The sequence below is a fragment of the Molossus molossus genome, unplaced genomic scaffold (assembly GCF_014108415.1).
Source record: "Molossus molossus isolate mMolMol1 unplaced genomic scaffold, mMolMol1.p scaffold_m16_p_4, whole genome shotgun sequence".
Taxonomy (NCBI): domain Eukaryota; kingdom Metazoa; phylum Chordata; class Mammalia; order Chiroptera; family Molossidae; genus Molossus; species Molossus molossus.
Window position 1 is genome coordinate 81,483,518 of NW_023425377.1, and position 23,903 is coordinate 81,507,420.

Consider the following 23,903-nt stretch of genomic DNA (forward strand, 5'->3'; position numbering starts at 1 on the left):
CGCCCCCAAACCCCCAACCCCTTTACTCAACATCAACCCTCAGTGATCTCAGGTGAGAGGGGTGGATCTCCAGGGCACGGCATGCGGGCTGCAGACCCTTACGCCAAATCCAGCTCTCCAGGCCCAGCCTAGAAATTCCTTCTGCCCACCACTCATTGCTCTAGGAGCCAGGACCAGGTGGTTAAGGGCGGGCTGGCTAGCTGGAGGGATTCTGGCCTGGTTAGGAAGCCTGAAGTCCTAAGGTCCCAGCCACCCCCACTGGGCTCCTCTAACCTGCTCTAGACATTCCAAAGCCCTGGCCTCATGCCCATTTCGTGGCCAGGTACTCACTGGTACTGCCTTCAGGCACCAGGCCCACATGGGCACCTTGGCCCTGGGACTAGCGTCCAGGCTCTTATGAAGCCCATGCTTGCATGTAAACCCCCCCCCACTTCCCAGGCCTAGCAGAGGCCTTCACAACTGGGGGTCCAGTCTGCTGTAGCTGGGTTCTCATCTATGCCCTATGAATTGCATGTGTCCACAAACCTATGCATGCACACACTCAAGCTGGATCCAGATGCATGCACAGAGCCATCTGTGGACACACCTGCAGCCTGGCACACAGACACGCGTGCACACGGTTTCACAAAATAGCTTCTTTTTATTTCCTCCAGGAGAGCAGCCCCTCTGGGAGTCTGGGAGCAAGCTCCAGGCCCTCTGTCCTGCCTTTGTCACTCCCAGGGTCTCCCACCAGCCCCACAGACAAGGGAGGCTCACAGCACTGTCTCCGTCGTGCTGGGGTCATCCAAGAACCGGGTGATGAGTTTGGGGACCTGTGGGCCTAACCTAGGGTCCACCCCCACTCCTGTCTCCTGGTGATCCTCCTCAGCTTCATCCTTCCCCTGGTCCTCCGAGAAGTACAGGAATACCTAGGGGTGGGTAGCCCAAGGGAATAGGAGTTAGAACAACCTGAGCGCCCAGCCCCCAGCCCCACCTTTGCCCCCAGCCCCTCCCAGGCACTTCGGGCACCTCCTCCAGGGTGGTCTGGTTCACTGAGAAGTCCTCCACGCCGTGCTCTGCCCCGTGTGCTGCCAGCTCTCCAAAGACATGGGCTAGGGTGCAACGCCCTCCTGGTGGCAGCCGGAAGCGCATGCGACTCCCGTGAGCCTCCTGCAGCTCAGCCCCTGGGAATGCGGCTGCCACGAAAGCTGCCACTGGCTCAGACCTCCCCATGGGCACTCGCAGGGTCAGCGTGTGGCCAGCACCAAATCTGAGGGTGAAGGGGGGGTAGTGAAGGGGGGGTGGTGATGGAGTGGGGGGGTGGAGAGGGTGTTGGGGGTGAATGGGGTGGTGGTGAAGAAGGGGGGTGATGGTGAAGGAGGGTGGTGGTGGAAGGTGGTGGGGGAAGGGGGTGGTGGTGGAAGCGGGTGGTGGTGGAAGGTGGTGGGGGAAGGGGGTGGTGGTGGAAGCGGGTGGTGGTGGAAGGGGTGGTGGTGGAAGGGGTGGTGGTGGAAGGGGGTGGTGGTGGAAGGGGTGGTGGTGGAAGGGGGTGGTGGTGGAAGCGGGTGGTGGTGGAAGGTGGTGGGGGAAGGGGGTGGTGGTGAAGGGGGTGGTGGTGAAGGGGGTGGTGGTGAAGGGGGTGGTGGTGGAAGGGGGATGGTGAAGGGGTGGTGGTGGGAACGGGTGGTGGTGGAAGGGGGTGGTGGTGGAAGCGGGTGGTGGTGGAAGGGGGTGGTGAAGGGGTGGTGGGGGAAGGGGTGGTGGTGGAAGGGGGTGGGGGAAGGCGGTGGTGGTGGAAGGGGGTGGTGGTGAAGGGGGTGGTGGTGGAAGGGGTGGTGGTGAAGGGGGTGGTGGTGAAGGGGGTGGTGGTGGAAGGTGGTGGTGGAAGGGGGATGGTGAAGGGGTGGTGGTGGGAACGGGTGGTGGTGGAAGGGGTGGTGGTGGAAGGGGGTGGTGGTGGAAGCGGGTGGTGGTGGAAGGGGGTGGGGGAAGGGGGTGGTGGTGGAAGCGGGTGGTGGTGGAAGGGGGTGGTGGTGGAAGGGGTGGTGGTGAAGGTGGTGGTGGTGGAAGGTGGTGGTGGAAGGGGTGGTGGGGGAAGGGGGTGGTGGTGGAAGCGGGTGGTGGTGGAAGCTGGTGGGGGAAGGGGGTGGTGGTGGAAGCTGGTGGGGGAAGGGGGTGGTGGTGGAAGCGGGTGGTGGTGGAAGGTGGTGGGGGAAGGGGTGGTGGTGGAAGGGGATGGTGGTGGAAGGGGTGGTGGTGGAAGGTGGTGGGGGAAGGGGTGGTGGGGGAAGGGGGTGGTGGTGGAAGGGGGTGGTGGTGGAAGGTGGTGGGGGAAGGGGGTGGTGGTGAAGGGGGTGGTGGTGAAGGGGTGGTGGTGGAAGGGGTGGTGGTGGAAGGGGTGGTGGTGGAAGGGGGTGGTGGTGGAAGGGGGTGGTGGTGGAAGGGGGTGGTGGTGAAGGGGGTGGTGTGGAAGGTGGTGGTGGAAGGGGTGGTGGTAGAAGGGGTGGTGGGGGAAGGGGTGGTGGTGGAAGGGGTGGTGTTGGAAGGGGTGGTGGAGGTGGAAGGGGTGGTGGTGGAAGCGGGTGGTGGTGGAAGGGGGTGGTGGTGAAGGAAGAAGGAATGGTGGATGAAAGGTGGTGGGGTGAGGGAAAGTGGTGGTGGAAGGGGTGGTGGTGGAAGTAGGTGGGGAAAGGGGTGGTGGTGAAGGGGGTGGTGGTGGAAGGTGGTGGTGGAAGGGGTGGTGGTAGAAGGGGTGGTGGTGGAAGGGGTGGTGGTGGAAGGGGGTGGTGGTGGAAGTAGGTGGGGAAAGGGGTGGTGGTGGAAGGGGTGGTGGTGGAAGGGGGTGGTGGTGGAAGTAGGTGGGGAAAGGGGTGGTGGTGGAAGGGGTGGTGGTGGAAGCGGGTGGTGGTGGAAGTAGGTGGGGAAAGGGGTGGTGGTGGAAGGGGTGGTGGTGGAAGGGGTGGTGGTGGAAGTAGGTGGGGAAAGGGGTGGTGGTGAAGGGGGTGGTGGTGGAAGCGGGTGGTGGTGGAAGGTGGTGGGGGAAGGGGGTGGTGGTGGAAGGGGTGGTGGTGGAAGGGGTGGGGGTGGAAGGGGGGGGTGGGGGGAAGGGTGGTGGGGAAGGGGGTGGTGGAAGGGGTGGTGCGGATGGAAGGGGTGGTGGGGTGAGAGGGCGGTGGTGGTGGGAAGGGGTGGTGGTGGAAGGAGGTGGGGGAAAAGGGGGTGGTGGTGAAGGGGGTGGTGGTGGAAGCGGGTGGTGGTGGAAGGTGGTGGGGGAAGGCGTGGTGGGGGAAGGGGTGGTGGGGGAAGGGGTGGTGGTGGAAGGGGTGGTGGTGGAAGGGGTGGTGGTGAAGGGGGTGGTGGTGGAAGGGGTGGTGGTGGAAGGGGTGGTGGTGGAAGGGGTGGTGGTGGAAGGGGGTGGTGGTGGAAGGGGGTGGTGGTGAAGGGGGTGGTGGGGGAAGGGGTGGTGGTGGAAGGGGATGGTGGTGGAAGGGGGATGGTGAAGGGGTTGGTGGTGAAGGGGGTTGTAGGGGGTTGTGGGGGATGGTGGGGGTGATGGAGGGTCACTGGACACACTCATAGCCCGATCCACCCATATCACCCTCCTGCTCTGTTCTAGCCCCACCCTCCATACCAAGGCCCTCTAGACTCCCTTACCCAGCACACCAGACCCCACCCCTGCTCCTCCTAGTCCTTTAACATGCTCATGCCGCACAGCTGGTGTGGTTCAGTGGCTTGAGCTTCGTCCCATGGACTGAGAGGTCCTGATTCAATTCCGGGTCAGGGCACATGCCAGGGTTGGGGGCTCAATCCCCAGCAGGGAGCATGGAGGAGGCAGCTGATCAATGTTTCTCTCTCACATAGCTCTCTCTCTCCCTTCCTCTAAAAAATCAATAAAAACATATTTAAAAAAATATTCAACCTTTTCCAACCCTTCCTGTCCTAAGGCCCCACCCCACATAGCTCCACTCACTCACTTGAACCTTTTTTACCTCCACCCATGGACCCACCCTTACCCATGAGACCAGCCCTTCCTGGTCCTTCCAGGCCCCCTCAGCATCTCTCCTGGACAGTCACTGAGCCTCACTTCCTCACCTGTTAGAGCAAGCTGGCTCTGAACTTGGTCTCTCCTCTGGCCCCACCTGCACCTCCAACCTATTCCTGCCCCAACACCAGCCCTTGAGACCTGGCCCGGCTCACCTGCCCTTGAGGTGCTGCGGGCTCCCCAAGCAGCGGAACTTCCCGTTCACCATGATGGCCAGGCGTGTACAGAGTGCTTCACATTCCTCCATGCTGTCAGGGCAGGTGCTGTGAGCTCCAGCCAGACCCAGACCACCTGTCCTCCGGGCCTGGACCACCCTTCTCTGAACAAGTCCAGCTGGACCCAGACCGTTCAGTTCCTGGGCACTGTGTCCTCACACTCTGGCCTCATATCCTCCCCCAGGGTCAGGACCACCCACCCCGTGTGCCCCTATGCTCTGTCTGACAGCCTCTCACTGGGGTCTGCCTCTCTCCCCAAAGCCTGGACAACCTTGACCCACAGCCCTGAGATTGAACGCAGGGCCCACCTGTGCGAGGTAAGTACCACAGAGCGGCCCTCCCTCACCACAGCCAAGAGGCTGTTCCAGAGGAAGCGCCTTACACTGGGGTCCATGCCAGTGGTTGGTTCATCCTAGGAGGGGGCAGAGGTAAGACTCATCAGACTGGCCCTGCCCTGTCCTGGCCCCACCCTCACCCAGGCCTCAGCAGACACGCACCAGAAAGACCACTGCCGGGTCCCCCACCAGCGCCACAGCTGTTGCCAGTTTCCGTTTGTTGCCACCACTGTAGGTACCCACGGGCTGGTTGGCATACTGCTGGAGCCCCAGGTTCGCCAATCCGGAGCTCACTGTCTGTGGGCAGGCCGGGGTAGGGGACAGTGTGAATGTGGGAGGACCGATTCAAGTTGAGGAGACCAGAGTAAGCAGGGAAGGCCACAGCGTGGGAGGTAGAGTAATTGTAGGGGACCAGAGTAAGCAGGGGGCCAAAGTGAACGTGGAGGAATCAGAGTGAAACATGGGGGGTCCAGAGTGAGCAGGTAGGACCAGAGTGAACCAGGGGGGCAGAGTGAACAGGGGCCAGAGTTAACTTGGGAGGACCAGCGTGAATAGAGGGAACCAGAAGGAGTGGGGAACCAATGTAAGGAGGGGACTAGAGTGAATGAGGGGGACCAATGTAAGGAGGGGACTAGAGTGAATGAGGGGGACCAATGTAAGGAGGGGACTAGAGTGAATGAGGGGGACCAATGTAAGGAGGGGACTAGAGTGAATGAGGGGGACCAATGTAAGGAGGGGACTAGAGTGAATGAGGGGGACCAATGTAAGGAGTGGACTAGAGTGAATGAGGGGGACCATGTAAGGAGGGGACTAGAGTGAATGAGGGGGACCAATGTAAGGAGGGGACTAGAGTGAATGAGGGGGACCAATGTAAGGAGGGGACTAGAGTGAATGAGGGGGACCAATGTAAGGAAGGGACTAGAGTGAATGAGGGGGACCAATGTAAGGAGGGGACTAGAGTGAATGAGGGGGACCAATGTAAGGAGGGGACTAGAGTGAATGAGGGGGACCAATGTAAGGAGGGGACTAGAGTGAATGAGGGGGACCAATGTAAGGAGGGGACTAGAGTGAATGAGGGGAACCAATGTAAGGAGGGGACTAGAGTGAATGAGGGGGACCAATGTAAGGAGGGGACTAGAGTGAACAGGGGGGTCAGAGTGGGGGGGGGCCAGAGTGAACAGGGGGGCCAGAGTGAGTGGGGGCAGTGAATGGAGGTGGGGGGCCAGAGTGTGGGGCAGTGTAAGCCCGAGGGACCCCAAGTGAATATGGCAGGGCCTGGAGTGTGGGGGGAACAGAGAGAACAGGGGACAAGAGTAGATGGGGCCCTGCCTGGGTAGCTCAGTTGGTTAGAGCATCTTCCAGATATTGTGGGTTCAGTATCCAGTCAGAACACATACAAGAACCAACCAATGGGTTAGTAGAGGACTGACAAATCCATCCACCAATTTTTGGAACATACGCTCCGTAGCAATCACAGAGGTATCGAGTTTACAGGTAGTGAATGGTGTGCTGCTTGCGGGGAAGTTTAGTTTGGACTGTTTGCTGGGGGTCAGATGAAGAGTGCTAAAACTAGCTTTCCCATAAAACACTGTGGCATCAACAGGTGAAGGTGGATAAGGGGCCAGGTGGGAAGTAATTATCACCATACTTCAGAGAAGCGCCCTGCACCAAGCATATAGGAAAATGTAATTCTTCAGAGAGGTAGGTGTGGTAGGAGGTGAGCTCATCCTTGCCAGGTATTCATTTCTTCATGTAGGCATTTGACAAGTATTTATTGATCGCCTACTGTGTGCATATTACTGTGCCCTATAATGCCAGATTTTATACTCGACAAGCTCTGGGTTCAAATATTAATAAAATAGATCTCCTCCTCTTTATTTATTTTTTATCCTTACCGAGGACATTTTCGCATTTATCTTCAGATAGAGTAGGAAGGAGAGAGGGAGAAAGAGAGAGAGAGAGAAACATCGATGTGAGAGAGACATCGACTGGTTGCCACCCACACAACCCCAGGGGCCAGGGACAAATTGCAACTGAGGTACATGCCCTTAGCAGGAACCAAACCTGGGACTCTCTGGTTAGTGGGCTGACACTCTAACTGCTGAGCCAACCTGGCCAGGGCAGATCTCCTCTTTATTTTATTTATTTATTTATTTTTATCCTCAACCGAGGACATTTTTCCATTTTTTGTTCAGATGGAGTGGGAGGGGGAGAGAGAGAGAGAGAGAGAGAGAGAGAGAGAGAGAGAGAGAGAGAGAGAGAAACATCGACATGAAAGGGACACATCGAGTGGTTGCCATCTGCATGACCCAACCAGGGACAAACTGCAACCAAGGTACATGCCCTTAGCGGGAACCGAACCCGGGTCTCTCTGGACCTCGGGCCGATGCTCTAACCACTGAGCCAAACCAGCCAGGGCAGATCTCCTCTTTAAAGAAAAACAATCAACCAATGAACTCATAAATAAGTGGAACAACAAATCAATGTTTCTCTCTCTCTTTTTCCTCTCTCTCTCCCTCTTCCTCTCTAAAATCAATTAAAAAAAATAGAGTGAGCCCTGGCTGGTTTGGCTCAGCGGTTAGTGTCAGCCTAAGGACCAAAGAGTTGCGAGTTCAATTCCAGTTAAGGGCACATATCTCAGTTACAGTTCGATCCCTGGCCCTGGTCAGGGTGATGCAGCCAGTCAATGTTTCTCTCTCACATTGATGTTTCTCTTTCTCTCTTTCTCTCTCTCTCCCTTACATTCTATCTGAAGATAAATGAAAAAAATATCCTTGGGTGAAGATTTAAAAAAAAAAAAAAAGAGAGAGAGTGAGCAGTGATATTAGAGAGACCATGTAAGGAGGAGACCAAAGTGAGCATGGAGGACCAGAGTGAAAATGGGGGGACCAGAGGAAATGGTTATGGGGTGTCTAGAGGGAGCGCTGGGGGGCCAGAGTAACTTTGGGGGATCAGAGTAAATGTCGGATGACCAGAGTGAGGGTAGGACCAGGTGGGGAAGCACAGCGAGTGGAGGTGGGCACAGTGAGTACGTAGAACCTCCTCACAGGGTGGGACCAGAGAGAAGAGGAATGGAGGGTGCTGGGAGAGAATGGGGTGAAGGTAAATAAAGAGGGCAGGACCAGAATAAGCACCAGGTGGGGCTGACACCTGTGGGGAGGGCCACAGTGAATAAAAGGTGGGACCTGGCCTAGGGGCAGAAAGGCTCAGACCTCAGCCAGAGGGGGAGTCATGGAGAGAGTGAAGGCACCACAAACAGGGGAGAAGGGGCAGGTCCCTGAACAGGGGCGGGGAGCATCCCTGAGCAGGGAGCTGGCAGGTGCAGCTTGGATGACAGTAGTGAGTACAGAGGGCCCACGTGAATGTTGGAGCTGGGGGAGGGCAGAGGTGGGGCTGAGAGGACAGAGAGGGCCAGTGGACAAGGCTGGGAGCATGGCCAGGCAGAGCCAGTGTGGGCAGGGATCCAGAAGCCCTGGGTGAATAAGGGGCAGCGGGTCACCTGGCCGATCTTGGCATCAGGGACACCACGCAGGTGGGCAAACAGCTCCAGGTGCTCTCGGCCTGTCAGCAGCTCAAAGATGGCATCCGACTGAGGACAGTAGCCCATGCGACAGAGCGCTGCAGCTGGCTCCTGAGTCACACTGAGGATGGGGGACAAGGGGCTCAGGGAACTGGCTAGGTCTCAGGCATACTAGAGCAAACACAGGCGTCTCGGGGCCCACTCGCCACCCTAGACCACTCTGTTAAGGGACAGGAGTGTTTCAGGGCCTGCCCTGTCCAGGTGTGAGGGTGTGGGGGCTCAAAGCCTGCCCCACCACCATCTTGAGGTCCCTTACCTGTGGCCTGCCAGTATGGCCTCGCCCCCACTGGGCAGCGTGTCCCCAGTCACCATGCGAAACGTGGATGTCTTTCCTGCTCCATTCACACCCAGCAGCCCAAAACACTGCGGTGACACCCACAGAGGGTGTTCAACAAGGCCTCAGATTCCAGCACTTCCGATTCTGGGTGAATTTCTAAGTTTCTGAGTGTTGGACTGTGGGCAAGGGAAACCCCTGGGGAAAATACTGGGGTGTTCGAGGAGGCAGAAGGCTATCGCTTAGCAAGGAATGGTTGTTGGCACATGTGATGTGTTTAATCAGTCCTGGCACACAGTAGGTATCCTACAGCAAGTCATCCATACATATAGAGTCATGAGATTTCCAAATATTTCCTGCCACATGGGGGGTTCTCAGGCTGGGTGCCAATCAGCCCAAGGTGAAGAGGTTGACTAGCACAGAGTAAGTGCTTAATAAAGGATACTGGCACATGTGTGGGCACCCAAAGGATGCTCAATAATAAATATGCTAGTCCTCAGTAAGGGCTTACTACTACCTTATTGCACAGAGTAGGGTTCAGTAAATATAAGCATGCAGTCAGTGTTTAATGAGAGTTTGTTGGTTCAAAATAGGAGCTCTAATGTTGACAGCCAGTAGGTAGTCAATAAAGGGCAGCAGGCACACAGAAGCTATCAATAAAAGGCAGTGGGCACACAGTAGGGCAACCTCTCACTGTCCCTGCACAAAGACCTCTTTCCTGGACTCACCTCACCAGGGGGGATCCCCAGGCACAGGCGGTCAACAGCCGGTGTCTTCTGCCAGGGGTATACCTGGGAGGAGTGCAGAACCCTGAGTAATGTGAGTAGGCCAGGGGGAGCCCCACACCCAGTGCTCTGCACCCACCTTGGTCAGGTCCCGCAGCACCAACAGATCCCCCTGGGTGGCCCCTTCAACCACCCGTTCCCGCTCACGAGCCACATCCTCATCCTCCTTTCCCAGGGGGGGCAGTGGCATCAACTTGGGTCTAAGGACAGAGACATCAGTAGACCCAAAGCTGGACCCCAGCCCCTGCCACCCTGCCCTGGTCCCCACTGACTGTGGCAGGAGGCGGGTGCGGTACTGTAGCAAAAGTGTGAAGAGGAGGAAGAGGGGTCCCTGTATCACCATGGCCAAGAGGTTCTTGCCGACCACCTCCCAGCACAGGGGTGACTGGAACTGCCTGTCTCCTGTGGGAACAGGAAGGAGGGCCTGGGTCCTTGGAGGGGCTTGGTTTCTGAGCCCCTCCCCATTTAAGTCACCTTGGGTTCTTAAGGGACCAATAACTGGACAGGCCACTCAACTAGGGTCTAACTGATACAGAAAATAGTGATATCACCACCTCCCTTATTTAGGACTTTAGACTTCTTGTGATATAACCCAATATAGAATTAGCTTTTATGGTTGCTTTTCTGCACCTCTAACTTGACCCAAATTTAGGGCCACCTCAGACCTCCAGTTCTCTTCCTGGGTCTCCTGTTCGTCCCTACCCTGCATAACTGTTTCTTGGCTGGCACTTCCCCACCTGGAGGAAAGGTCTCACCGAAGCGCTCAAAGGCATCTGCCATAGCCTGGTTCCGCACCATGTCGATGAGCCCCCGACCCAGGCAGAAGTGGGGAAAGATAAGGAAAACCTGTTTCAGGATCCGGCTCACCTTCTGCAGCTTCTGCTCAGGGACAAGAAGAAGATGGGTCAGGAGCACAGGCCCAGCCCAGTCCCAGCCTGAGACCCAGCCTTTCGGTCCCACCTGATCAGGGAAGAGCTCGAGCACGAAGGTGGCCATGCTGCCATTAATGCCGATAAAGAGGTTAATGCAGGTGAGCACCACGTAGGCCGTGCTGGGCACGGAGAAGAAGAAGGAGGCTGGGTACATGAGCGGTGTGATTGACCAGCTGGGGGGCAACAGAAGTTGCCTGGTAACCACTCAGGGGGCTGAGTAGCCCCAAGAAGAGTACAGATCCCCCTTCCCCACCATATTCTGCACTGTAGACCCCTATTCATATGAATTGGGACAAGACGAGCTTTTAAGGCCACCCTGACACACCACTGAATTAGATCTCACTGTCGTCCCTCGCCACTTTGTGCTTCGATTGCGGCTTCAAGAAGCCGCGAAAGTCGAAGCACAAAGCGACAAGAAAGGACTGTATATAAATAAAGAATCCTACTTCGTGGAAATTCATTTATCATGGTAGAGTCTGGAACTGATTAACCGCAATAAATGAGGGCCAACTGTACCTCAGACCCTATATTCTCTTCCTCTCTTTGGGAGCTACTGCAGAGTCTCATCTCCCTCAACAGTATTGGTGGTAGGGCGTGGTCAATAAGAACAGGCCCTGAGGGCCTAGGGGCCTCACCCATACAGTAGTAGCAACAGTAGGAGGGCAGGCAGGTTGGCAGAGGCCACGTATGCCCTCTGCTGGAAGGCCAGAAATATGAGCACCACGATGCATGCTGACACCAAGTAGTTACACTGCATAGGAGATGGCAGTTACCCCCCAACAGCGTGCAGGGCTGGGAGCTGCCACCCTCAGCCCTGTAACCCACCCGGACCTCCCTGCATTTTGGGACATGAGGTCCCACAGTCCCCAAAACTTCACCCCAGCCATGCTGGACATGTCCCTGCCCAGAAGAGGCTAGAAGGGACAGTGATGAGTGGCAGTAGCTGGGTCCCCACCCCTCTGGGAAGTCCCCACACCATGTCCCAGAGAAAGTTGCTGAGCCAGTAGAGAGTAGGAGACAGGCCCCCCATGAACTGCAGGTGTTTGGCTCGGGTGACACGCTCCTCGATGAGGACAAGGGTGAAGCTGGCCGGGATGAAGGACATGGCGAAGACCACACAGATGGAGACAAGCACATCCACTGAGGAGGCCATCCTGGGGGCAGGGGAACATGAGCTGCTCAGGGCAGAGTTATGTATTCCATTGATGGGACCAAGGTCCACAGGGCTGGTCACTGGTGAGGGAGATGGCGCAAGCTATTTCGGGATGAGGGTGGCTGAGTCATTTGGCACAGAGAGGTTTTACAAGTCTCCAGTAAGATAAAGGTTAATATGGTGAGGACATGTGGGCCATTGGGGAAGATTGGAGCCCACTGAGCCTGACGATGTCCCATTACCCTGACCTAGGGAGCGAACAGGGGCATTTTCTACTGCCCATTTATACAGCAAGAGCATGCAGAGTGCAAATCCAGTTCCCACACCCAAAATAACAGGGAAACTTAGGTAAGGGAGAGACCATGTAGGGCAGAAGGACTCACAGGGTGGCCTCAGACAACTGCTCCTTGGTGAGGTTCAGGGGGTGGTTGAATGTGGTGATACTGTAGGCATGTCGGGTGGAGCCTGGTGGCAGGCGGGCATGTAGGAGTGCATTGTTGGCTCGGTTGACAAAGGCCACCATGGCATGCCAGCCCTTGTTGTTGAACCAGATCTGGGATAGGGTCAGGGTCGAGGGGTAAGGGTGATGAAGCCAGCCCTGTCCCCACCAGCTGCCTGTCCACTACCCCCAGTTCCCACCTTGAGGCTGTCCTGAGCATCCAGGCCATGAGCCCATGCTATGAGGTTGCTCAGGATGCGGTCGAGGGCCCCACCAGGCTGGGGACTCAGCAGCACACGCAGCTCCTCCAGCGAGTACCCCACCTCATGTCCTGAGGGCAGGTTCACATCTCGGCCCCCCAGGGAGAAGCCCCCATACCTGTGGGGCAGTGGGGGCAGGGAGAGGCAGCTGAGGGCCAAAGAGGATGGGGTGGGAGAGCCCACCAGTGGACAGGCAGAGGGATGCAGGAAGGGAATCCGAAGCAGAGGCCGACCCCTCCTCACCTGACCTCATTCACCCATTTCTTAGTCTTCAGGCTGTGAGTGAGACAGACAAAAGACAGAGATGTGAGACAGAGTGCAAGACACTGTGTGTGTGGGGTGGGGTGGGGGTGGGGGGGTCAGCTGAGACAGCAAAGAGGGGTTAGGCATGAAGGGTACTCAGGAGGTACCCAGCCCAGGCATCCACCCCGACCTCCCTGGGGACCAAACCACCTCCTAGACCTGACGACCGACACAACAGCCAGGCCCACAAAATCCTACTTCCACTCACCCCTGGTGCACCAGGCGCGGGTAGGTCTTGACTAGGAAGTCAGACAGGTTCCGACCTGTCAGGTTCTGCACAATTTCACCTGAGCTGGTCAGCGCCTGGGGGGGTGGGGGGCCACCGGCTGCAGCGGGGCAGTTGGGAAGCAGGCGGCGGGTACCAGGCTGGCTGCACTGGCAGGCAGGGGATGGAGACTCTGGGGTCCAGTTGCCACTGGCCAAGACCTCGGCCACGTCTGCGGGAATCTCAGGCACTGAGAACCAGTAGGCAGTAGGCTGCACATACTCAGGTGCCCTGTGGGAGCAGGCAGGGTTGTGGGCACCCAGCTTCCAGGGGGACTGAAATGTGGAGGCTCCCAGGTCCCAAGCAGGCATAGGGGGTGCTCTGGGCACTCCCAAGGCCCACTGGCCAGAGCCCAGACAGGGACGCCAAGGCTAGAGAAGGGCTAGGTCCAGGCTGAGGAACTCACCTGTGGGAGCTGTTCTGCAAGTCAGGGTTCTCCAATCCCGCCTCCTCCAGCAGTGCCTCCAGCAGGCGGACACGTTCAGGGTCCCCTGGAGCATCCTCGCTTTGGGGGTGGGGGGTGCAGGTCAGAGCTGTTCCCATGGGCCCCTGGTCCTCCCACCACCAGCCCCCTCTCCTGTGCACCCACCTGAAGAAGGATACCTGGGCACCATACATGCTGGGACTGAGCCCCAGAGCTGGGTAGTACCGGAACGGAGGCACAGTGAGGCTGAACAGCAGTGCCAGGCCCACAAACAGGGCTGGCAGCAGGATCTGAAAGACTGGCCATCAGCTGCGTTCCTCACCTACCCTCCAGGCTTATCACACCCTTCCTTGCGCCTACTCTATAACTATCCATGGCTCCCCATACCCTCTATAAAGGTGTGCAGGGTGGGGGATATACTTGGGATTGGGCAGTTGAATTAGGCCAGAGAGTGGAGAAAAGGCATCCAGGGTCCCCCATGCACCCTCCCTACTGTCCATTCCCCCTCACCTGTGTGAACAGACCACGGCGGCTACGGTAGGCAAGGAGAAAGCGCTTGAGAAGCAGGGCCCGAAGTTGTTGGCGGGTCAGCGTCCAGCCCTGTACCCGGCCCACGATGTCTGGCCCAGAGCTCCGCAGGGCCTGTATCTCTGGGGCAGACCCAACTGTAGGGAATGGAAGGGTCAGTGCTCGTGCTGGGGAGACTGGGAGAGGTCACAGGGCCACAGGGTTGGGGTGGGGCTACTTACCCAGGTCCCCGTCCTCCAGGACTGACTCCTCTGGCAGAATCCTGAGCCCTGTGGTCACATTTGGTTGAGTAATGCCTACATACAGGTGTTGTCTGCGGCTACCATCTGTGGGGCCATGAGGGGTCAGGGGTAGGGGACACAAATGAAGGGGATCAGGAGTCAGAGATAGAGGTCAGTGCTATGCCTTGGGCCAGGCTCAGCCAGGACTTGTATAAAGTGAGGTCCAACTCTGGACCAGTGTTAAGGGTCAAGGACAGGGACCTGTGGCCGTGCCCTCTGGATCTGTGTCCACAGCATGGTCTTTCACCACCTTCAGGAAGATCTGGGGAGACAAAGCAGGGGGTTAAAGCCTGAGAATCCCCAGGAGGGAGCTGGGGGTTTGAAAGTCCTCCACCCTCAGCTTCTCTAAGGAACCCCAGGCATCCATGAGTGGCCTGCCTCCTCCCTGGGATACCCTGCTGTAGATAAGCAGACTCCTTCCAAGTGCCACCTCCTCCAGGCAGTCCTCTCCCAGCATCCGCACCTCCTCGAGGCTGGTGTCAGAGATCCCATAGCCGGACAGCCCCAGCTCCTCCAGTCGCTGGTCTAGCTCATGGAAGAGCTTGGCAAAGTTGCCATCCAGGGCACCCCCATAGGGCAGCGCCAGCACCAGCTCATGTGACAGCTCCTCAACCAGCTGTGCCCCAGGCACCTGGCACTGGACCACTGCCAGCAGCTGGAGTGCACCTGGGTGGGTGGGGGTACATTAGGGGCCCTGGCAAGGCAGGTGCCCTGGCTCCTGCCTCACCCATCTCATCCCAGCCTCCCTGAGGAAGGACCTTGGGTGACTCACAAGGGGCCTGTCCCTGTGGACAGAGGAGATCAGGGTTGAATACCTGATGGCAGGACTTGACCTGGGATCAGAATTGGAGTCCACCCAGGGTCAGAAGTCAGAAATAGGTTTCTGTTTGGGCTCTGCCCAGGATCAGGGGTCCAGTCTGGGGTCATGAAGCCCTGTTACCCTGAACCAAGCCACTGTCACCCACTGGCCCCTCCCTCTGGTTCTCCCACCCCAGCCCTCACCGGCTCTGCTGCCCTGGTTGCCCAGCTCCCTCTCCTGACTGGCATCCACGCTGTCCTCCATGTCAGTGTCACCCTGCGGGCAGAGGGGCACCAACTGACATGGCCATTGGGGCTGGATAAAGCCGTCAAGGGCTTGGGGTCAGAGGTCAGTTCCAGCCCTCACCTTTGTGCTGGTGGCAAGGGCCTGGAGACACTTTGCCAGCCTCAGGTAGTAGCCAGATCCCAAGTGACGCCGCAGGAAAAGTAGAGAGCCATAGCAGCATAAGCGGCCGCCTGCCACTACTGCTACACGGTCTCCCAGTAGCTCTGCCTCATCCAGGTGGTGGGTAGAAAGGATCAGTGTGCGACCTGGGCATGGGAACCCAACATACATGCATCATCAGGCCACCGGGTCTTTGCCTAAGCTGTGGCCTCTGCCAGGAATTGCCTGCCTCATGTGGCAAACTCCTACTCATCCCTCAAAACTCCATCCCCAGCACTTCCTCATGAGAAACCTTTTCTGTTTGACAGACACTACTTTCTGGCCCCTCAAGCAGAATCCAGGAGAACTTTGTGCTACCCCCAACTCTTACCTTCCCGGTATTTGAGCAGCAGTTCCCAAATGTTGCGACGGGAAGTGGGGTCCACACCAGCTGTAGGCTCATCCAGGATAATGATTTGGGAGCCACCCACAAAGGCAATGGCCACTGAGAGTTTTCGCTGCATCCCGCCTAGGCAGGGATAAAAGCCTGGATCTCAGCATGACCCCCTAGTCTTGGGCAGGGCTGTCTCCCCTTTCTCCACCCACCTAGACCATATTACCTGGTTCCTTCTGGGTCCCCCAGATCTCCTTTGGCTTCCCACTACCCTTGGGATTAAGTCCCAGCCTCATCTCCACCGACCTGGATGTTCCTCCCCAGGCTGGGCTCACCAGAGAGGTGGCGGGTCTGTGCACGCCGCTTGGGAACAAGCCCCACATCCTGCAGCAGATGGTCCTGCTCTGGGCCCACGGCAGCCTGACTCAGACCCTTCAACCGACCGTAGAACCAGATGTGCTCGTCCACAGTAAGCCTGTTGCCACAGGCAAAAATAGTGGCCACCATGGCAGACAGGGTCTCAGAGAACACCCAGCCCCTCCCACTGCTGTACTCCAGGCCTCTCAGGACTCACATGTCAAACAGCACATTGTACTGAGGGCAGACACCCAGGTGGGGCCGGATGGCTGCCATGCTGGTCTGAACGTCATGGCCCAGGACATAGGCGGAGCCGCCAGTGGGTGGAAAGAGGCCACTCAGGATGGACCTGGGGGTACAGGGGTCCCAGAGCATCTGTTCCTTCAGAAGTGGAAATTGAGGGCCCCATACAAGGGGCACCAATATTTATAGAGCACCTATTGTATGCCTAGACCAAAGTGGTATTATGTCTCTATTTTACAGGGGGGAAACTGAGGCTCAAAGAAAATACTTATTACCTGCATATCGTGTACCCAAAGTGCACTGGAGGTCACATTCCCAGTGTAGAAATGGGAACCTTTTGGCCCCAGATGCCTTTCACATTAAACAGATATGCAAACCGAGGCCCAGGGGAAGGAAGGGGGTGGCAGCAGCTCACAGTGTGGTTGTCTTGCCAGCGCCGTTGTGGCCCAGGAAGGCGGTGATGTGGCCCTGGTAGAAGTCCAGGCTGAGTCCGCACAAGGCTGGTGTCGGGTTGCCAGGAAAGCGCTTTTCTAGGCCCCGTATGGAAACCACGGGAATCAGGCCAGGCGGAGCCTCTTCCACCAGCTCTGGGGAAAGAGGCAGTTAGTGGGGGGACCCTTGGGCAGCCATTAGAACCAGTCTGCATTATCAGGGATCTGTCAGGCTCCAGTCTATAGAAGTTAGGGGAGCCTATATGTGTGTGGGGAGCTGAAGATGTCCAGAAATTGGGATCTGTGGGAACTTGGGTTTTGGAGGGCCCTGGGGGTCCTGCTGGGGAAGCAGCTCTTAAGGCTTGTTTCCTCACCCTCTGGGTCCTGCCAGGCTGGGGGCAGGTCAGAACTCTTGGGGGGTCTAGGCCCAAACCAGTAGCTCCTCCGAAAGGGAAAGTTCCATGGTTCGGGGATCCCATACTGGCCTGAGGGGGGGGGAAGCAATGCTTAGTTATCCTTTTATTTATTTTTTAATTTAAAAAAAATGTTTTTTTCTTTTATTGATTTTAGAGAGAGAGGAAGTGGGGAGAGAGAGAAAAATATCGATGAGAGAGGACAACTGGCTGCCTCCTGCATGTCCTCCACTGGGGATTGGGCCCACAACCTGGGCATGTGCCCTGGTCGGGAGTCGAACCAGTGACCTCTTGGTGTATGGGTAGATGCTCAACCAGTGAGCCGCACCGGCCAGGCTGCTCAGTTAGCCTTTGAGCCCATTCCCCTGGAATCTGCCAGCTTCTGGCCACATACCTGGAATGAGGCATATAGGCAGGGAAGTGACTAGGAGATCCTGTCCACTTGCCCCAGGTCATCCTCAAATGCAGCCACCCGTGTGCATGTGTCAGGAAGCTCCGCCCTCTTGCCTAGGAGGTTCCATCCTAAGTAGACCTGCCCCTCAGCCCAGCCTCCCTTGTGCGGGTGTGCACAATCAGGAGTCCCTTCTCAGAGCCCACCTGGGCACACAGCCTCCAGGTACCAAGTGATGAGACCATAGAGCACGGCATCCAGCAGCAGAAGGCCCGAGACTTGGGCCAGGCTAAAGACGTCAGCTGCAGGCCCAGTGCCCACGTTGCGCCACTGTGCGCCCTCGCCTTGCTCCTCCAGCAGTGCCAGGCTCTCACAGCCAAAGCCAAAGGCCACAGGTGACAGAATGCTCTGCGGGTGGGGGCAGGGGCAGGTGGGTCAGCGAGTGAATGCAGCTACCATCCTGCACCTCACCCTGGTCCAGTTCTCACCGCTGCCACACGTCCACCCATGGACAGCTGGTCCCTCCAGGCCACACACAGCACATAGGGCAGATAGAGCACGAAGTACATGAGGCCCCCACAGGCGGCTGCAAGGTTAGCACGGGAGAAGAAGGTGCTCAGCAAGAAGCTCTGGACCACCGTGGCCACAGCGAAGGCCGCCAAGAACAAGAAGAGCACGACTGGGTGACTATAGGGGAGGATGTCCCCAAGCTGCGGGAGACAAAGGGAGCTCAGGTGAGACACTCAGATTTTCCCAGGGGTACGCACTCACGCAAGGCTCCTCCTGCCTGTTACCCTCCTCTGCACATACACTCCCACTATGCAGCCAGGAAGACCATGGCACCCTCACCTTGAGCACCATCACGAGCAGTGCAGTGCTGAGAAGGAAGGGCCCGAGACAGCTGAGGAACCAGCCCAGCCACAGCACAGTGCCACTGAGCCCCATAGCGCGCATTGTGTAGCGCAGCCGTGTCTCCTTCTCGCGCACCAGGGCCTTCACTGTCAGTGACACCGAGTAGATCCAAGCCAACGTCAAGAAGAGTGGCAGCGATCGGCTCAGCACACGCAGGAACCTGGAGTAGCAGGGCTGGAGGCTGGAGACCCTGCACAGCTCCCATCTGACTCTATGGTTTCCACCCCAGGACCATAAGGCACAAGCAGCCACGGACATTCACCCTCTTATCCTTGGGCCTTTCATCTAGCCTCAGAGTCCCAGCTGTCAGCACAGATCACATTCTCTCTGTACCAGGAGACCCCAACCCTTACGGGTACCTGCTCCTCCCGCTACAGATCACAGGGGGTGGTCCACCTAAACCAGCTATTCACAGCCTTGACTTCATGAATATTCCACATGGATACCAGGTCCCACCTGAGAACTGGGATCTGCAGCTGGGGGAATGAGTAGGGAGGAGGCACTCACTTATCATCAACATAGCACGGGTAGGGCATCTGCTGCAGGTAGAGGCTGGCACGGGGTGCACTGCCACTGAGCATGTGCACAGCTGCGTGCTCCAGCAGGTCCTGAAGGTACACGAAGCCACCCCACACATAGTGTAGGTCTGTCAGGGGATCAGCGGCTGGACCTGGGTCCCAAAACCTGCAAGGAGCACAGTGGTTGGCAGCAGGGACCAGCTGGAAACTCCAAGGGGCCTGTCCATCACACCTTAGCTTTGTCCTCACCCATGGGCTCAACTACAGGCCTGGCCAGACCTGCCATCCAATTGTCCCACACCCAGTCCCATTTATCATAGAAGCCAAGGTGTTGAGCCCACCCACCAAGCCCTTCAGCAGGTCTCTTACAAAACCTAGGCCCTGCCCACCACGGACCCAAATTTGTCTAAGGAATCAATTAAACTGCTTGCAGTGGTCTCCAGTGGGCGATGAGGGGATGCCCTGGCCTTGCCCATCAGGCTCTTGGCTCCACCCCCACACGTGGCAACATTCCCACCTGTCCCTGATTTTATCAGTTCTGATGACATTGTCAATGTCCATGCGGATCTTGATGCGTATGTGTCCTGGGCCTGGGAGCTGCTCTGGGTCTGGGGAATCCTTGGGGCCCAGGAAGACAACACCTGCCCAGAAGCGGTGCTCAGCAAGTAGCTCCAGAGCCCGCTCTACCAGGGCTGCCTCCGAGGGTGCTGCCTCCAGCTTGTCCAGGGTCACGCACTGGGGAGGGTATGAGGCCTGGGTCAGAGGGACCTTGGTCCTGTCCTGGGGCTGAGCCAAGCTTTCTCCTAGGAGTCCCAGGGTGGGGCCCACTCCTCATAGGACAGGTTAGCTCCCCCCTCAAAAGAGTTTCCCAAGTGGACTGCCCTTACCTCCATAGCACGGCCCAGTGTGCCCACCAGATGCTCCACATCTGCATAGGCATCCTTCCAGCTGTAACCACCACCATGGGGATCCAGAAAGGCTTGAAGAGCCTCCACCTGGTGCTGGCCTCTGGGTCCTGGCTGTCTCCTTCCTTTGTCCTGCATTTGCAGGATCCTCTGGGGGATGGCAGGGGAACGTGGGGATCTGCATGGTGCATTCCTTGCCTTGTCACCCCTCTTCCCATCTCTGGGGCCTGTCCTCAACATGGAGGCGACATCTCACCTCCACACTCTTGCCCTGGAGGTCCTGACCTGACCTTTGCCCTAATTCTCAGCAGGGGGTGATATGATTGGGAAGGCTGTAGATAAATCTGCCACCCTCCATCCTGGGCCCACCTGCAGTATGGCTATATTTGCACTGTCATTCATGAAGTTGAAGAGTTGGGGTCCCAGCACTCCCCACACCTCATGGATATCCTTCAACAGAGCCAGCTCCTGGAAGGTCCGGTTCACCTGGGGGAGGCAGGAGTCTAGATCAGTGCCAGGCTCACCCATTCACAACCCCTCTTCTGAAAGAGGACCCCCGTCCACTTCTTTCTCCTCTACTTTGCTCCATATTGTGCCTCTGAGCACTGGCACATGCCTCCCAGGGCCTTCTCCCAGGCCTAGCCCTCATCCCGAGCTGAGGGAGGGACTGCGGATCCCTCCCACTCTAACCTGTGCCATGAGCTGCCGAGTGAAGGGTGTGTCAGGTGCAAACAGCAGTTTCCCCAGGACCAGTGGCTTCAGGCGCCTCCAGAGCAGGTGGGACAGTGGGTGCATGTCCAGGGTCCCTATCAGCTCAGCACAGGCAGGGCCTGGGTTGAAGGTGCCATGAGGCTGTGCCCCCACATCCACCACCCCACTTCCCAAATCGGGAAACCAAAGTCAATCACTCACTCAGGACACTGTTGGGTAGGGCTGGCTCCTGCCTCACCAACTCCTTCAGGTCGCGGGCCTCATACCAGTTGAGAGAGGACCCCCCAGAGACTCTAGGCCCCCTGTCACTACAGAGGGCTTCTGATACTACTTCCAGGGGGTCACCTGTCAGTCGAGGTCTCCGCAACAGTGCCTGCAGTTCTGCCAGGCTGGGCAGTGCCAGGAGCTGAAGAGAGGTCACCAGAGGGCGTTGGCAGTCATCCCTCCTGCACGGTCCCACTGCCAAGCCTTAACCAGGGTAGGACACCCCACCAGGAGGACCTTCTTTTTCTCTTTCTGCCCAAATCCACCCCCAAAAGAAAAGCTTACGCAAGAGAACTACCCAGGGCTGCCCTGTCACCTCCCCATCTGTCAGCCTGCCCCTCGTTTCCTGCCTGGGATGGAGGATGAGGAACCTCTTACTTGCTGGGCCAGGTCCTCTGCAGCATCCACAAAGCTGCCCACTGACTCCTGGGCTTGGTCCAACACAGACCTCAGGGACTCCTGGGAAGAAGGGTGACAATGACCTTGATTGAGGTCTCACTAGGGGTCGAGCAGTTTGCCAAACTTCCAGATGGTCCATTCTATGGGTACACACCCATTTATAAATGGGGAACTGAGGCTCCAAGAGGCACGTGGACTTGTTCAAGGTCTCAAGGCCTGGAGTCCACCACCATGCCTTGGGACAGCCCAGACAAAGGTCTGGAGGCTGCAATCAACTATCCTGAAAGGGAGTCACCTGGCCCAGAATGGGGCAGTGCTGGGACTTCCTGAGAGTAATGTCTCAGAGCTGGCCACATTTCACTCAGCCCCACCTCACCCCTTGCAGCAGCTCAGTGGCCAAGGACAGTCCTTCCTGTGGCTGGTCACTTGATTGAGGCCAGACTGTAGGAAGAATGCATGAAAGCACAGGTTAGGCAATGTTTGGCCTCAAACACTACCACCCACCTTGTGCCCATTTTACAGCCAGGCATGTGGAGACTCGGAGCTCAGCCTACCAGAAGACCCTGGTCTCCCACTTGCTCTGAGTGCAGTCCTTAACGTGGGCATCAGCTTCCCCAAGCTGGCCAGCATCCTGTGAGCACTGGGGCTCCCCAGGATAGCATGGGCATCTGCCAGGAGCCGGGAGACCCTGAGGACAGAGAATGGGCAGGAAGCAGGAGCTCACTGGGCACCTCCGCACCCACCAATGCCCCCCCACCCCCGTGCCCACAGTGCTTGCTCACAAGGAGTCATTAAAGTTGCTGAGGACGCCTGGCTCCTCACTGGGCGTGTGCTGTGGGAAGCAGGTGTTGTTCAGGTTACAGATGAGACCCTGGAGCCAGGATACCATGCCCGCAGAGGGCAGTGGCTTATTGGGGAAGTGGCCTGCAAGGATGCTAGGTCTTGGGCACTTGCCAGAGTCTTCACCATTATCCCATCCTCCACGCACTCTCAGCCATTTATTGGGTGCTGGATCTGTGTTCTCTGGTCTTTGCTCACTGGGACCCCTGTGGATAGGGTGACTCCTTGCCTCCCCCCCCACACACACATAAGTACCTGGACCCTGGAGGGGGCTTACATTCATGCTGTTCCAATGGGGGGTGGGAATAGCGGACGGCGACCAGAATGAAGAAGAGAAAAAGAGGCCACAACAACTCCACCAGGAGCTGAAGCTGGGGGAGACAGAACAAGCAGGATAGTGGGGAACAGTAAGGAGTGCCTGGGCCGTGCCCACCCTGTCCCAAATGCCCAGGCGTTACCGGCTGTCTCTTGCGATAAAGGAAATTCTTCCAAAGCAGCAGCATGAGCTGCGTCCAGAAGGCCATGGTGGAAATAGATAGGAGACAGGACCGAGGGGTCAGGTTGAGGACGTGCTGTGCAGCTGCGGGCAACTCCCTGTCCCTCTCGGAACTTCATTCCCTCTATTCCATTGCGCAGAATTTCTGGACACTGCTTAGAGCTAGGCAAACCGTAGGCACGTGCTTACTTCAAGTGCTTACGCCCTCAGTGAGCCAATGGAGGCCCTGCCTGAAGCCGTCCTTGCATCTGATTGATTGCCAGGACTGTCACTCCCCGTAGCTGCTTGGAAAACCTATCAACTAATTCTTCAGGGGGCGGGGCCTCGACTTCACTCTTTCATTACCAGGCTCTACCCCAAGCTCACTTGGAGGCCTCCAGATCCTGACCCCAACCTCATCCCTGACCGGGGAAGGATCCCCGTCCCGCTCTTCTCCAATGATAGTAGCAAAGTATTTACTGTGCTGAACATTTTACACTCCTGGCTGAAAGAGGGGCGGATCCAAGAGCCCAATGAGACAGGTAGTCATCCAGCTGGAGGCAGGACCCTAGCTCTGCTTACCCTTCATGGATTATTTATTGCTCAGAAGACCCCTAAAATTTAGAAAATGGGTTAGGAGAAGGGACAGCGATGGTGGCTCCTGGAACCAGCGATTCCTGACCCTGTCACTTGCTTGGAATCGTCTAGTTCTGGCCTACTTCATTACTGTACAGATGGGGAAACTGAGGCCGCCAGGGGGACAGGGAGTTGCCACAGCTTACATACAGAGGGGCAACTAGGACCCAGGACCCTAGACCCCCACTCTATAACTCAACTTTATGTAAAATGGGATCTGGGGGAGCAGTCTCAGCTTCTCCATTTGTAAAAAGGGAGCAGAGGGTTTGGAAGGGTTCTAACGAGGAAAGGGGCTTCAGGTGTACGTTGGCCAAGCCCGTCTCAGGTGAGTCTAATGCCCAAACTGCCCCTTGAAAATTAGTGGCCAATTTTGCCGCCCCCCCGCCCCCCCCCCCCCCCACACACATACTCGCAGGGAGTGAAGATAAGTGAGAGTCTGGACTCCGCCCGCACCCACTAGTTCCCAGGGAACCTGCCTCGGTACCAACCATCCCCACACCCGCATCCTCTTGGGGCCTTCCTCTCTCTCCTCTCCGGGACCCTTTCACCGTTTCAGCCCCCCAGAGCTGGCTGCCTTCCCTCTACCTGACAGCGGCCAGAAAAGCGCGGCCCCTTTAACAAAAGCCGGGCTAGCGGGCGCCACGCCTCTGCAGCTGTTGGTGCCTGCAGCTGGTGCTCTTGTCAGCCCCTGGCCCTGCCTCCTCCCACTGCTATTGGCTGGCGTACCGCCACTCACAGGCTGAGCCAGCCGGAGTCGCGCGCACCGAGGAAGTAAGTAGGTGGGGTCACAGCAGGGCCATGCCAAACCGGTTTTCTTAAAAGGGTCGCTTGCTTCTTGCTGCATCACTGTGAGGTGGCTCAGCGGCAGGCTTCCCCAATCCAGGCTGGCCTCTGCACACGCCGACCCGGCTGTCTTCCCACGTTGCCTAGCAGCCTGCAAGATCGCAACTCCCGGTCGCAGAACACTTTCTCCCTACTCTCCCCTGGAGGATCCTGGTCCTGGCCAGACTCGCCCTATTACCGAGACTGTATTTAT

At 57.5% G+C, this 23,903-nt stretch overlaps 1 protein-coding gene across 2 annotated transcripts; it reads right to left on the reverse strand.

The window, feature by feature from the left end:
* Nucleotides 1–638: 638 nt before the first annotated feature.
* ABCA7 (ATP binding cassette subfamily A member 7) lies at nt 639–22,800 on the reverse strand. Of its 2 annotated transcripts, XM_036239931.1 has the most exons (46): nt 22,215–22,280; nt 22,034–22,127; nt 21,699–21,840; nt 21,471–21,604; nt 21,293–21,357; nt 20,896–20,976; nt 20,455–20,659; nt 20,233–20,372; nt 19,912–20,028; nt 19,525–19,692; nt 19,155–19,372; nt 18,627–18,803; nt 18,057–18,279; nt 17,696–17,917; nt 17,414–17,615; nt 16,778–16,888; nt 16,388–16,559; nt 15,947–16,078; nt 15,708–15,847; nt 15,370–15,507; nt 14,961–15,145; nt 14,798–14,870; nt 14,259–14,461; nt 13,997–14,057; nt 13,736–13,840; nt 13,497–13,651; nt 13,152–13,276; nt 12,969–13,067; nt 12,506–12,793; nt 12,238–12,270; nt 11,935–12,112; nt 11,679–11,848; nt 11,119–11,296; nt 10,778–10,893; nt 10,171–10,315; nt 9,966–10,089; nt 9,483–9,612; nt 9,290–9,410; nt 9,154–9,216; nt 8,408–8,514; nt 8,071–8,212; nt 4,734–4,868; nt 4,545–4,648; nt 4,177–4,269; nt 1,009–1,249; nt 639–908 (listed from the first exon to the last, which is right to left on the reverse strand). In XM_036239931.1, the coding sequence occupies exons 1-46, from the start codon at nt 22,278–22,280 to the stop codon at nt 753–755; spliced, it is 6,477 nt and encodes a 2,158-aa protein (XP_036095824.1). In that variant the 3' UTR covers nt 639–752. The 2 variants fall into 2 exon arrangements, with proteins under 2 accessions (XP_036095824.1, XP_036095825.1); XM_036239932.1 differs by lacking the exons at nt 10,171–10,315; nt 10,778–10,893 and having other exon boundaries at nt 14,798–14,891; nt 22,034–22,800.
* Between the last annotated feature and the right edge of the window lie 1,103 nt (nt 22,801–23,903).

What these genes read in the sequence shown, in the direction of transcription:
- ABCA7 (XM_036239931.1), bottom strand. Translation starts at nt 22,280, where the DNA reads ATGGCCTTCTGGACGCAGCTCATGCTGCTGCTTTGGAAGAATTTCCTT. An exon ending in CTGACACCAGCCTCGAGGAG is followed by an intron (nt 14,058 to 14,258) that starts GTGCGGATGCTG and finishes TTGTCTCCCCAG; the next exon opens with ATCTTCCTGAAGGTGGTGAA. An exon ending in GCCGTGGTCTGTTCACACAG is followed by an intron (nt 13,277 to 13,496) that starts GTGAGGGGGAAT and finishes CCAGTCTTTCAG; the next exon opens with ATCCTGCTGCCAGCCCTGTT.